The 14,767-nt window shown below is 42.0% G+C and overlaps 1 protein-coding gene across 3 annotated transcripts in view; it reads left to right on the top strand.

Annotated features, from left to right (window-relative positions):
- The window catches only part of MARCHF3 (membrane associated ring-CH-type finger 3), a 155,339-nt gene that overhangs the window by 115,265 nt on the left and 25,307 nt on the right, over positions 1–14,767 (top strand). For all 3 annotated transcript variants that reach the window (XM_037802094.1, XM_037802093.1, XM_037802092.1), the window contains exons 2-3: positions 2,596–2,839; positions 5,814–6,018. In XM_037802094.1, the coding sequence (XP_037658022.1) occupies positions 2,652–2,839; positions 5,814–6,018 (393 nt within the window). In that variant the 5' untranslated portion in view covers positions 2,596–2,651. The remainder of the gene's footprint in view (positions 1–2,595; positions 2,840–5,813; positions 6,019–14,767) is intronic.

Raw genomic sequence — 14,767 nt, 5'->3', positions numbered from 1 at the left:
GTTGTGAATGGAAAAAACTGATAATATAAGTAAGATCTCTTTTGCCTTTGAGAAGAGAAGTGAAATGAAGTATATCATCCAGAAGTGAAATTAAAGATATAAAATGAGTTTAAGGGAAACTCTGCTCTGAGAATTTTTAAGGGCATTTTATTGTTGACCGAGGTCATACGTTTAGAGCTACCTCCTTTGTTGAAGAATTAATCTAGGTTAGAGGTGAATGAATCTAGGGACATATGTGCCAGAGTAACAGTTCCTTCTCTAAAGGTAGCCTAACTACTGGCAGCCCTGGGTCTTGTTGACACTCTCTCTGCACTCCGTCCCCGCCGCCTTCCAGTTCCATCAAGTGTAGGGAGGGAGCTTTTGGCCTCTGGGTTGGAGTTATGCAAAACCCGAAAATAGACTCTCAGAGTGCACCCAGACATAATCATTCTATGCGGCAAGAAGGTCACTGTGTCTGCTTTTCCTGCCAACACACCCCTGGCTCTTAATCTATGGCCGCCTTGTGAAGCAAGAGAGCTGTGCCAGGAAGTTACACTTGGTGACTGTGAAGCATTAGGAGAATTTAAAATCATGTCAATGGGGTTTTGTAAAGGCAAGCCAGAGCAGGCGCTTTATACACAGTTTTAGAAGAGGATGGTTTTTTAACATCCTTTTGTTCTGTGGCCTGAGAGCTACCATAACTCCATTTTTAAAAGAAATAAAAAAAGCTCTCTGACTTCAGCTACAAATCAACTCCACCCTGCTCATCTTGCCAGAAAAATAAAAGGCATCCATCCGAAAAGCTTACTGTGGTTATCTGAGTGGTGGGTTTATGTGTGAGTTTTATTGTCTTCTTTGTACTTTTCTGTATTTTGTATAATATACCCTTCTTGCTTTTACAATGAACAAAAGGCAACAAATCCTTTTTTAAAACAAAACTATGCTGTCTGTTTCCTTGAGTGTTCAGTACTTGCTGGTTGAGAATCCCCCAAAAGTCATGTCCACGGCATGGATATCCGCAGCACTCTCCCCATTGCAAGCTGCATAGCGCAGCCTGTGGCAGCCAGGGAGGATGAGGGGGTGGCAAGGGGGAGGATGATGGAGCAAGGCCAGCCAGACACCTCAGCAACAAGGGGGGGATTATACTCACATTCAGTTGTCTCAGACAATCAGGCCTTCTTGACATATGGTTATCGGGATGAAGTGTATCAGCTCCAGTACATCCAGAAACACTTGTTTCTCTCCCTGGGAATGTCCAGTTGACGTGTGTTGTCTGTCTTGTGTTGGAAGTTGGGAAGATCATATAAAATGTATTAAGTAGAGATAGCTCTTTGAGGAATTCCAAAAGTCCTGCTGGTATTGGGCCCTTGAGCTGCCAAGACTGATTACTGACGTGAATTCAGTCCACCAGTCAATTCTGCCCCTCTCTTCTTAGTCAAGGCCACTTTGGACTCACGAGCTCAAGGAGAGCCAGCTGAGCAGAATTGGTGTGTATGGACTGTGAAACTGTGTAATCTCACCTTTGGGTACAAATAATTCCTCCCTCAAGCTTCTGTAAAGCTCTCTATTTCTTATGTATCACATGAAGACCTATTATTGAATGCACTGGGGTTCCTCACTCCTGTGGGTCCGAATGATTTGAACATGAGGTCACAACCCAAGCCAGCACCACACAGATTGGGAAGAGAATTCTTTGTGATTTATCTGATACACTATACACTATTTGTCAGGGATGTAAGGCCCTTGTTAAGAATGGATTATTTTTAATAGGCAGTAGAGATCGCATTCATCAGTTTCTTGTATTCTCCTCTGTGTTTCCTCAAGCTGATGCATGTGCCCCTGGTTTTCAGGTAGTACACAAACAAAAAAACCCATGGCAATGTATTTATTTTAATGTATGTTCATTAGAAAAAAAGTAAGAGGCTCATCCAACTCATCATTTCGTGAATAATTTTCTTTCAGAAAAAGGCTAAAATAGGTTGAGTTTTTAAAGGAGGTTAATTTTGAAAACATATTAAGCAGATAATTGTATTAAGGGACACAGATATGGCAAAGTCAGAAAGGTGGTACATTAATTGAATGACTAATGTTTGGTGAGTATTGTTCTAGAAGGTGCTACTTGGCCAGATTCTTTTTTCATTTCCTTCTTCTTTTTCTTCTTCTTTTTTTAATCTCAGTATCTCAGAATGAAGCTGCATGGAGAATAAATTGCTTACAAGGAAAAATAGTTGCAAACTGTTTTAATAATGACTCTAGTAACTTTTAGGGAGTGTCAACCAAGACTTACCGCTTCTCTGGCACAGAGCAGGGAGAGCTGCTTATCTTCTTTACCGATCTGGGCTTCAGAGCCATCATTCCTTCCCCTCCTGGCGAGCAGGGCTTCTGAGTGTTTATGTGCACTGACAAGTCTTGTTCATAACCACTTCTATTTCTTATGGGCTTTGTGTGTATGTGTGCGTGTGTGTCTACATATTAAATGGTAACAAGATAATGTGTCACATCTAGGCTCCCCCTGTTATTTATATTAAATAATGACATGATGATGTTGATAGCCTGTAATTCTCCATTTCCTATTAACTACCCTGCCCAAGTAAACTGTTTTCTAATCTCTCTTAGATGGAAATCCTGTATGAATGTGGAAGCCATTAGCAGAGTAATTGCTGTCTGTTACCATGACAACCAGCCGCTGCAGTCACCTGCCCGAAGTCCTGCCAGACTGCACCAGCTCAGCTGCACCCGTGGTGAAGACCGTGGAGGATTGTGGCAGCCTAGTGAATGGGCAGCCACAGTATGTCATGCAAGTTTCGGCCAAGGACGGGCAGCTGCTGTCAACAGTAGTGCGGACTCTTGCCACCCAGAGGTAGTACCACAATTAAAATAAATGAATCTGTAATTGATCCGTAGAACTCATTGTCAGATGGAAAATGCTAAAGGGGATGTAATTAGTGCTCAGGTGAGAGGAGGTGCTGGGTGGAAAAAAAATAACTTCACAAATTCTGTCATCACCGTTTCCATGGCAATAGGGTAAAAAGCTAAACTTCACGTTGTCTAGTTTTCTTCTTAAAGTCACACTTGCAAGAGAGCCAGGCAAGGAAGGATCCCACAAACATGAGGTTGCTTGCTTTACATTTGTTATTTTGACATTGCTATGGTAATTACCCTCTAACAGTAGCCCTTTGTTAGAATAGAATGAAGAAGGCACCCGACTTCAGGTGACTGAGCCACAGTGATCTGATTTGTGGTCAAAACTTTTTGAAAGGACATTCCTGGTATGCATGCTAATAGCACCACCTGATTGGAAGCTTGGCCCAGGACTGCTTTCAGGAAGTCTCTTTTCTGGCACATCCCCACTTGGGGGCCTCTTGTGTTGCCCTTCTCTCCCCAGGGGCCCCCATCCCTGACCCCCACCCCCACCCCACCCTAGGAACAAGTGCTATTGTTAAAACCTCCACAGTTGGTCTTCCCTGAGTGCTGAACCAAAGCCATGGCGAAGGCCCTGAACAGGACAAAGACTGCTTGTCCAGGCTGAGACTGTTCCCTAGGGGGCTCCTCTTGCGCTACTGTGGTCCAATGGCAGATTGGGAACCAAAGCTCTTCTTGCTACAGGTGTCTAGATTTTTGGTGCACCTTGGCTTGTCCAGCTTTTTTTCTCTTAATAGAGCAATGAGACTTTCAGCATTGTGAATGTATACTGTCCACACTGGATTTACCCTTTGGTGTCAGCACTGACACTTTTAACCCTGAAGCTTTGGGTCATTCACTCACACCCTGACCCCTTGTCTGGGTGTGAGTGATTCAGTCAATGCCTCTGATGCAGATACAGCCCACAGATCCTTACAGATGCCTGCAGCAGGTCTACTGGTGGCGCCACAGCACTTTCTGCCACCCCCAGCCTGGGTAGAACAAGGTGGTGGCCCTCAGACATGCAGTCACACACCCATGCATGTTGTAGACATTGTCCATACACGTTCTATTTTAAATCTGCGTAGCTATTGCAAAGGAAAGAAATGGAAATTTTTTAATATGTATCTTTCCACCTCTTGGAGAACTTCTAAAAATTGGTTAGAACTCAGAACCCGATGAGGGAGGTGAATGTCACTGCTCTTCTGTGAACTGAGCCTGGATAACTGGATGTGTGTCAATCACCCCTGCAGCCCTCAGCCATTTCATTTGTTCAGGAAGAACAGGCTGCATAGTTGAGATGACAGAGACCTGTGAGCCTGATTCATGTTTGTTTGTCTGCCAGGCATTTTTACATGCTATCATACCATTCAGTAATGTAAACCAGAAGATTTCAGAGTTTTGTATGCATGTGGGTCAATGAGAATGAAGAAGGCCAAGAATAATGAGGGGGAAAGTTGACTCCAATTTTTTTTTTCTGCCTCTGAGTGTGAGAGGGTCTTTTAGACAGTTGGGGATGAGGAGTGAAGTGGGGATCCTTTCCTCTTTTAATGCCCCTCTAGACTTCACTCATTCCCATGATCATTCCCAAAAAAGCCTTTGGGAAACAACAGTGTTTCCATTGCTGTTTCCATTGAACCCAAAGGTGGTGTTAAAGAGAGTGATGGGCAAAGGCCTGGGTCACCGTCATCCTTGGAGGGCTGGAGAAGAGACCAGGGAGGGTGGGTAAATAGGCTGGTCCTAGGGTTGACAGATAAGGATGACATATTTTAAAATCTAAGGCCAAGTGTAGAAGAGGCCTTTGATCAGAGAGGGATGGATCCTCTCACAGGACCCAGCATCCATCAAGAAGTGAGGCAATCTTAGGTTGATCCTTCCATTGACCACTGACTTCTGTGACGAGACCACGTTATTTTATTTTTCATGAGCGAAAAAATAAGTAGCATTAACTGAGTATTTACTCTGTGCTGGTCCCTGTTCTAAGCTTCCAAATATGGAGTATCTTTCTTAATCCTTGCAGTTACCATATAAGGAAGGTGCCATTCTTTGTCCCCATTTTAGGGAAGAGGGAAGTAGAGTCCAGAGCAATGAAGTTACTTGCACAAAGTTATCCAGCCAATAAACAGAAAAGCTGGAATTGGGAACCCAGGCAGCTGGAGTCCCAAGTCTGCACCAGGAACCACTAGACTCTGCTGCGTCCGTGAAATGTGCAGAAGTGGTTTTTCCAAATTAGATGCAGAACTGTAGACTGAGCCCACCTCAGTAGGACGTACTCATTACTCACTTTGAGTTTAGTCTCGTTGGCATCCCGAGAGCATCCTAGGAAAGCTCAAAGGACCATGCTGTGCCTCAGGCTGCGGTTATGTGTGGCGACTTTGGTGTTGGCGGCAGGTTAACTTCCCTCCTCTTATCTTCCCCATTTGTTGGAAGGAGAAATGAAAGGAGCCGCTGGATCTACAAAAGTGTCCTAACCTGGTGCAAAAGACACCATTTGTCTAGAAACTACAATTGGTATCATTTACAAAAAAAAAGTCTGTTCTTAATGGTATGAGATGGTTTTTAGTTTTTGATTGTTAGCTTGCCTAACCTGCTCAAGGCAAAAAAAAAAAAAAAAAAAAAAAAAAAAAAAAAAAAAAAACACCTGTTGCCCATTTTTACTCACTTTCGGTTCTGGGCCACACCCAGCTGCTTTGATATCATCCACCCCCTACTTCTTTATGTTGGCAAAAGTAGATAGCACGAGTGCTCTAGAGTTTCCCAGACCCTGGCACTGTCCCCTACTGCCGAGTGCAAGTGTCGATCTAAAGGATTTTAAAGCAGATGTCTAATCTGAGTAGTTCCCACGGAAGAGACAAAGGACACAGAGCTTGTGAGCCATCACATGGCGGTGGTTTCCAGTCAGTGACCAGCAGGTGCCCCTCCTTCTCTTGCAGCCCGTTCAATGACCGGCCCATGTGCAGGATCTGCCACGAGGGAAGCAGCCAAGAGGATTTGCTCTCTCCATGTGAATGTACGGGGACCTTGGGGACAATTCATCGGAGCTGCCTGGAACACTGGCTGTCGTCCTCAAACACCAGCTACTGTGAACTCTGCCACTTCAGGTTTGCAGTCGAGCGCAAACCCCGGCCGTTAGTGGAGGTCAGTAAGTGGGGCACGTCCCAAAAACTTAGCTCTAATGAGCAAATGATGTATGCTTTTATGCCCAGTATCACAAACCCTGTGCAGCTTCACTGAAGCACGGTAATAGCTCTGTGTGTGTGTGTGTGTGTGTGTGTGTGTGTGTGTGTGTGTGTGTGTGTGTGTCAGAGAGAGTGTGGGGGGTGGGGAGAGGAAGAGAGACTCACTCGGGAGCCAACAGAAGTATGACCTCCATTATAATAAAAACCAGAAAGTAAAAGAAATCGCTTGAGGAGAAAAAGGAAGTTTAGAGACTTAATCTTCATTTTTCAGTCCCTATGAAGTGGTGGAAACAGATCATATGCTTTTCTCTTTGGACGCCATGTGCTGACTTGAAGCTTCAGATAAATGGGCATTCGGGTTGCATATTTTGAGAGGTCTTCATGAAAAAATACAGCTACATAGGATAATGGATATGGACCCAGACTTCCTGGGTTTGAATCCCACTCCACTACTTATAGTTCTGTGAACTTGGACAAGTTACTTCACCTCTTGGAATTATTACGAGAATTAAATTAGTTCATATTTATAAAGCACTTCGAAGAGTACTGGCACATATGCATGTCTGAGTAAAAAAAAAAAAATCTCCTGAGAAATTATACACAAACTTTTTCGGGCTAATGACCTAATATTAGAATTGCTTTTTGTAAAAGCTGGTGCCATCAACCCAGCCTTTAAAATGGCAGGACATTGGCTTTCATGTTTTTAGAGGCACACAACTCTTCTTTAGACCCAGTGTCTGGTCTTAACATTAGTTGGAGGAATTGGAAAATGTCATTGGACTATTTCTGCCCTTTCCCTCAACCCCAACTTCTGCTAGTCATTTAAACATTGGATATTGATAACAGTAACTATTCTAATATATTATGAAGCAAAGCTAGCCAAAAGGGGCCAAGACATTAAGCTTGTAATCCAGACCTGCTGTTAACCTTTGCCTTATTTCTGCAGCTAACCCAGTGAAACCCTGGAATTAAAATTAGGGCTAGAAACAAAGAAGCCCTCCTCAGAAACCATTCATGTAAGCAATGTGTTACTACATAGGCGTTTGTGAAGGCTCTTCAGAGTTCTTTGTATACATTCTCTTGATTTTGTCCTTGAAAACTTAATCACAACCTGAGAAGGGGGCCTGTTTTTGCTATTGACTGACTTGCCAAAAGGCACAAAATTTATTTGACTTGGCCCAATAGACTCTATGCCTTTCTTAAGACTATGGATTAAGTGTCTCTTATCCATCTTGCCGTGTGACAACCACTTTCAGAAATTCATATTTGTAGAGTGCCCTTTGGGGATTTGGTTCTATGCCAGATTCATTGGGATTTAACATTTCAGAACTTTTCTGAGGAGGGGGAAATACAATGATTAAGATTAAATAATAAACAAAGGAGATGATTTCTCATGCTCAAAAGCAAAAGTGAAAGGAAACCTATTTTTCCTTTCCAGAATACCTTTTGGAGTGTCCCTGAGTTGATATTGTAGCCTCTCCAGGAAGTTGATTTCCCAGAGTAAGAGCCCCTGCTTTTAAATGGGTTCCATCCAACATTCTTCTTTACTAGTATTTTACCTGTAAAGACTTGTATTTTTGCTTGGTAAAAATCCCAGTGTATGTGTGTGTAATAAACAGCAAAGGACAGGGTGTGTGTATGTGCATATATGCGTGTCCATTGCACATCTTAGTTTCTCCCAGATAACATGTATGTGTCGAATTGTGTCACACAGTGAGCCCTTCAGTCTCAGAGAGGGAAATATGTACCCTCCACACAGAGGTATCTTCAAAGTTTCCTATTTCAGGCCACAGACAGACTCCAGGATCTTGGGAAACTGTCATTAAACCAGGGAGCAAGGCAAATGACCTTGAGAATGTGTGAGGTGCTCTGCAAGATTTAGGGCCTCACCTACAAAAACTTCCCAAATGTTCACCAGTGGTGAAATTTTCATTGCACAAATGGAATGTGACATTTTTCAGAGTTAATGATGATTGAACAAGTTGAAAGTGAAAGGCAAACTTCCTTAAGTTGGGGGAGACTGGCCGTTTGATCATCCCATGGCAAAATGAACTTGCTGTTTGACCACAAGCAATAAAAAGAAGCTGTCTGTGGTTTCTCAGCTGGAGGACAAATGAGAACCAGGTGCAGGCAGATTGTTAAACAAATTACATATTACTAATTGACTTTTCCCCCTCTTACCAAAGGGCCAGTTTATTCATAGTGAGCGTTTATTTCTCAATATTTTTTAACAAGAAGATAAACATACATCTTTTTTTTTTTCCAGTAAAAGCAAAACCTACCTATTTGGGTTAAGCATAGGATTGTTAATTTATTTCTCACTTTTACTCTTTTAATTGCTTTAATAATTACTTTATTTACCAGTTGGATCTGCCTTGTCATTAAAGCAAGAAAATTCCATAACATGTAACATCAAAATCGATGTGACAGTAACAGCTCCTGTTTCTAGATGAAGTGGTTAAAAAAGTCATTTATAAATTTTATTTGTCAGAATCCAACATTAACATTGGTCGGAATTACTTTAACACCTCAGGCTTTCATTTTTCATTAAATTCTTCTTTGTCCCTCATTCAAAGTAACCCTTCATCGTCCTATACACCGCTGCTCCTAAGATATTAGATTCTTTTCTGCACTCTCTGCAGCCAGCAGTTAGATGTTTATTTTTAACTGATCAGAATCCCAGGCCTGTGGTATATACACAAGTTGCTACGTAAAGTCTTCCCCCCCATCCAAGGGTGAGTTTCTACTCGTAATGGCCAAATCATATCTCCAAACTGGATGTCACCTCCCCATTTTGCCACTGACCATCGTGCTGCTTTGCCCGGTTTCTCTGAGTGGCAGTATGGAGGAGGATGAGCTAGGAGCTCTTCATGACATCTTTTGGTCTCCATAACCCTAAAATTTTGTGCAGAAAAATACATTCTCCACTTAAAATGGGCACATTATATGGTATGTAATTTATACCTCAATAAGTTGATTTTATGTATATGTGTCTGTATGTGTATGTGTGTGTGTGTATCCATCTACTTACTTACCTATCTACTTAGCCAGACTAAATCTTTCCATCTCTTTTGGTAAGTTCATTGTCAATTTTATACTCTAAATATTTTTTGGTGCTAAGTAAGCCAGTAAAATAAGAACTAGTTTCAACCAAGAGAGTTACATGGAAATCGTCTAAATTATTCAGCTGTAAGTGAATTTCCTCTATGGTCCAGCTAATATAAATCTCATAAGGTCTGTATCCAATCATGTAAAGCTTGAAAGGAAAGCATTCGCATGCTACATTGTAAAAAGGAAGAGCAGAAATAACCGGAATGCATTTCATACCTCCACAGCGGCCATTTAAAGCTACATATTTTTTGTTGATGATGAAAAATGTAGCCAGTGGTTATTTGTAAGATAAATTGTCTCCAAGAATAATAACCCAGTAGAACATAGTAAATAGATACCCACTAACCATAAAAGGATTCACTGAATGAATAGCCTGGGTGGTTTTATGTCCTCCTTCCTGCTCATTTTTTGTTTTCTTCATTTCTCTCTGTAAATTGAGCTCTGATACCATTTTTTTCCTCAAACCAATGGTAAAATACAGTAAAACAGTAAAAATACCATGATTTGTTCCCAAAAAGGAGTGCCTTGACTTCAGACTATTGCCATTATTACATATCTGACTGACAAGTTTGCCAAAAAGTCCATCATTTTACTATGTTCAAATAGAGTTCTTGCAACACCTGTTTCTGACGATGGGAAAATTTGCCACTAGAGTTTCCTAGTGTCAGACCCCAGAAAAAAGAGTCTAACATATAGAAGGAATGTCTGATCCAGGGGCCCTGCTGCTTATCTCACAGAAAATAGGTGCCCCATAAACTAAAGAATGAAGGCTGTTCAAGGCTATTTCAGCCACGGTGGCGCCCCAACCCCAAAAGGCGGGTAAAAGCAAGGTCAAATATGTCTATAAGACGAACAACCAAAAAGGCCTGCTCTCCCTAGATAGATAACACAGCTGCTTTTCTGGGAAGAATAATGGGCTAGAATCCTAACAACCACCCAACTGAGGCACAGGACGCACTCAACAGTCACCTTTCTCCCCCAGCACCCTTCCTTCCCCACATGGGTTTTTCCTTTAAAAAATACTGCTCTCAGATAGAGGGCCGGAGCCATTTTTCCTTTCTTTCTTTTCTGATGGCTCCCACCTGCTTTCTTCCACTTTCTTCCTCTAATAAACCTTAAACTCTCTACTTAAACCATGACTCGCTGCGTTGTGTGGATTCTTGAATGGCTCTGGACCTAACACCTAGGACATGTAACAGTAAAACCCTCCCTTCCCAGGAGGCACATGAAGTAATAGATCAACTCAACAATGTTGTGATTAAAATGAAACAGCCAGGAAATAGTGGAAATCTGGAGGAAAGGCTTCCTAGAATCTGGTCTTCCTCAGATCAGGAAGACATGGTGATTTTTCACAGAGGGTATGATTAGGTTTCTGTATTTCTATTTCTTTTACACAGACCCAGCTGAATAATAGGAATTGTATGAACGATTTAAAAGTCATTCCCTGTGAGTCAGAGCTTTAGCTAAATTGAAACTGAGAGTGTTTTCACACATATCAGTTACCCAGAATAATGGGATGTAAAGCTAGGGAGATGAGGATTAAGAGGTTTTTTTTTTCAAACTTTTTAATTTATGAATCTTTTTGCTTTAAATCCCTGGAGGAAAATGGTTTTAAAGTGTGCCCTGGATTCAGGGTAGTCTCCAGCTACACAGCAGGGAAGAGAGTTGAATTGCTGTAGAGAAACCACTTTGTACCTTTGCACTGGCTTTTTAATAGATCAAGACTTCACTTAAATCCTCCTAATATGTATATATGAGATTTAAGTGGGAACATGACTGGACTTTTATTGTAATGAGTTTTGTTTTGCTTTGGTTTTTAATATAGTAGTTTAAATTAAAGCATGAGCTTTTTGTTTCAGAGTATTTGTTTCCATCAGCAAACCGTGAAGCATTGGGGCAATTAAGAAATTATACCATTGGGGATAAAAACTGATTCAAGGAGATTCACAGGCCCACCATTCATTTCTTTGTAGGAAGGCAGGCAAGCTCCTCTCTTCTTTCTAATCCATGAGCACAGCCAGTGAGTAGGTGGTTATACCATAATCACAGCATGTGATAGGCAGTCAATAAATACCTCTTAAGTAAATGAATGAATGGATGGAGAACTTCCCCTCACCCAACCCCAATTGCAAGCCATATATTATATTTTTGGCTGATGGATGTAAATCATAGAAAATGACCACTTTTCCTTGTAGTCCAAGGCAGATGTAGTTGGACAGGGCTTACATTACACAAACTACCAACACTGGTTTGAGCCATTTGACAAATACAAGTTATGCTTTTGAGAAATCCTGACTCCTCACGCAGTCATCAGTCTTTAACCAGGTTTTGAGGAATGATGAGCGGCTGGAGCTTCTCATATACTCAGTAACTAGTGAGGAACTAGCTGGGCACTTCAGGCACCTGGCAAGGAGGTATTGGCCTGGGTTGGAGAGGTGTGCTTAGGGGTGAGACGGATCAGGCCAAACCGAAAGAACTTAGATTGAGAATAGGAGTCAAGTTTTTAGGAAGCCAAGCACTGTGCATACAAACAACACTTCATCTTCACCATAACCTTGGGGGATAAAGATCACATTCCCCATTTAGTAGCGGAGGAAACAGGTTCACGGTGGTTATGTTAGATGTTCAAACTCCCTCAGTGAGTAAGAAGTAAGAAGATCTCCTGGCTCTGCAATCAGGCTTCTCTCTCCTACACCATACTCTGTTCCACAGGGACAAAATGGAAGAGACTGTCACATCCCAGCATCTGTGAAATGGAATGTGGGAGGAATTTGGTTGACTCCACCAGGAGGTCCCATCTCCCACTCTCACATCCACCAGAGCTCAAGGATGGGAGGGCCCAGGTTCTACCTGCTCCACCACTCCAGGCTTTGGTCCCTCCTTTTAGGCTGTGTCTACCTGAGGCAACTCTCCCTCCAGGTGAGGCCAAGGCCTCACCAAGCAGAATAAGGAGTTGTAGCGTGAAGAACAGAGGAAATGTAATGTACCAAAAGGGAGAGTGTGTTGAGAGAGCTTGTGTGTATTTTACGGATAATGTAATGAAGGCCTTCCCACTGCGTGAAATCTGGGTGTTTCCAAGCAGAGTTTAACATCACAACTGTCACTGCTGTTCTGTGAGTGAGTGCAACCAGCACTGGGCTGGCGGCAGGAAGCCTTGGATTCCTCTCCTGCACACCCATTTCCTGCAGTGAAAACTTAAACAAGTCACTTCTCCTTCTTGTGCTTCAGTTTCCTCACCACAGAAATAAAGCAAGGGTCACAGACTGGCAATTTCATCATGCATGCAGATGAGGTTTATAGGTCAACACTTTTTTTAAAAGAATTTGAATACCTGTAGGTGGAACATGCACCCTCCAGTTCTCCCACCTCTGCTCTTTTGCCTACACCCACCCAGCCCTCTTCACTCTCTTACGTTACCAGGGTTGGGTGATTTCTTCCACCTTTAAAAGACTGTTCTAGTACTATGTGCATTTCTCTATATCAGCATCTTTCTTTCAGAATATTATAGATTGAGCCTAATGAACCTATAAACTTACACGTTATAAGTAAGCTGAAATGGCTGATTCAAAATCACAAGGTAAATGAACTGCTAAGAGGCAGTGTACTGGCGTGGACAGTGGTAAAAATAATGATAACAATATCTTGTGTTTATAGTACACCCTAGTGTTGGCAAAATATGTTCTTGACCTTTGATAACATCGCCAAGCAGGCGCCAAGCAGGTCTTCCATCAGACCACTTGTCTCCACGTGGGTGGGTTTGTGCACCATCCTTTGTGCCAGTTCAGATGACATACCTAATGACAAACCTCAGTACTCCTTGATCCTGCAGTTGTTCAGGCTTGAATTTTTCTCTTCGTTTTGGTGGCTAATTCAGCATTTGGTCTGTTGCTTAAAGTTTAGTAACAAAGAAGCTGTTTCAAGGTATCTATTGAATTCACAGCTTGCTTCATTAAAAATCATTTCATTAAAAAAGCAAGCCAACCAAAGTGCTCACATGTTGTGCTGGATGAAAGTGAGTTACATGCTTGTTGCCTATGTTTTCAGCCCATCCACTGCTGGTAGAGGATTAATTTGGAGGGAAAATCCAGTTCTATGCATAAAAAGAATTACATGACCAGATTCTATTATTTTAAATTGTCCCGATGCTTGCAGTGAGCTTGGGTTGAAATACAAATTAGAATTCATGTTCTCAAAAGGACCTTTTTTAGTATAGTTGCTGCCTCCTTCCTCTCCCCATTTGAGGACGTCTATGAGCAGCGAAGCAGGTGTTTCACACAACTTTTTTTATTTGATGTATTTTATGTTTAACAATATATAGAGGAGGACAAAGAATAATATAGCAAACGGGTGTGTATTCACCACCCAGAATTTAACAAATGTGAGCATTTTGAGTGACATACCTTTCAAAGGAACAGCCTCTTGGGAGCAGAGAGAAAATGCCTGTGGTCTTCACTAATTTTCCCTCAGGTATTATCAAATATAAGAGAAAATTCAGCAAAGTTTTCCCTAAGCACGTCTAAGCCAAGAATAAGAGGAAGTAAACAAAATGAGACATAATTGTGAAAGATTCCCGGATCATTTGGGCTAGCTCCAAATGTAAGAACAAATAGTTTAAGAAGTGTTGGCAGCCAAGGGGTTCACAATTTTGAAAGGCAAATGATTGGGAATTATTATATGGGAGTTGGTGGTCCTGGTGGTGGTGGTGGAGGTGAAAGTGTCCATGAGCAGCTGGTGGGAGAGCTCTGGAAAGGGGAATAAGAGAGAAGCAGTGAAATGTCACTGAGTAACTACAGCCGGTAATCATCTTTCTCCTAAGTCCTGCTGAAATAACAAGGCACAATTAGTTCTCAGGAACTGCCCTGTGCAGGGTGCAGAGCGCCCGGTTGAACTGAAGGGAGACAAATTGCAGAAGCCTTGGTGCAGATTTCAAAAGCAGAGCTGTGGGATGTGCATAAAGCTTCATGCTGAGGGCTTTTGCCAGCCTTCCACTTGCCTTTTCAATATTAAGTGTCAACAACTGCCTTTTAACTCCAAAGAAAGCATACACATTTTTAAACAAATAATGGTGTGTTAGCAGTACACCATTATGGTTAAATCTTGCGTAATGGTCAATTGTATTCGAATGAGCACAGCAGAGAAGTATCTTCAGTTAGGAAGTGAGACTTCAGTGGTCCCGCATTCACTGAATAACTCCCTTGCTATGCCCGTGTGTGCTAAAAGCTTCATTTTCCACCAGTAGGCACAGATCTTGCCGTGACACTCCAATCCAGTGGCATGAGTTAATATATTTTGAGTGCATATGTTTTTATCTTTTAGATGTTTTTTTTTTCCCCATCTTAAATTACGTTCACCCATTTCATGGTTCACTCTAGGTAAAGGGGAAATATTACATGCTGTATACTTTATATAATTGTCTTATTTCCATGTGTCATATACCGCTGTCCACTTTGTAGATAAGGAAGCTGAAGCCCAGAGACATTAAGTCACTTTTCAGGGATCTTAAAGAACTTTGGGCCACAGGGCTAGTAAGTGGAGAAGGTGGAAGAAGAATCCAGCTCTCCGTGGCTCCCAAGTCCATGCTCTTTCCCCATAGCAGA

The sequence above is a fragment of the Choloepus didactylus genome, chromosome 13 (assembly GCF_015220235.1).
Source record: "Choloepus didactylus isolate mChoDid1 chromosome 13, mChoDid1.pri, whole genome shotgun sequence".
NCBI classification, from domain to species: Eukaryota; Metazoa; Chordata; class Mammalia; order Pilosa; family Megalonychidae; genus Choloepus; species Choloepus didactylus.
This window is presented reverse-complemented; position numbering and strand designations above follow the sequence as displayed.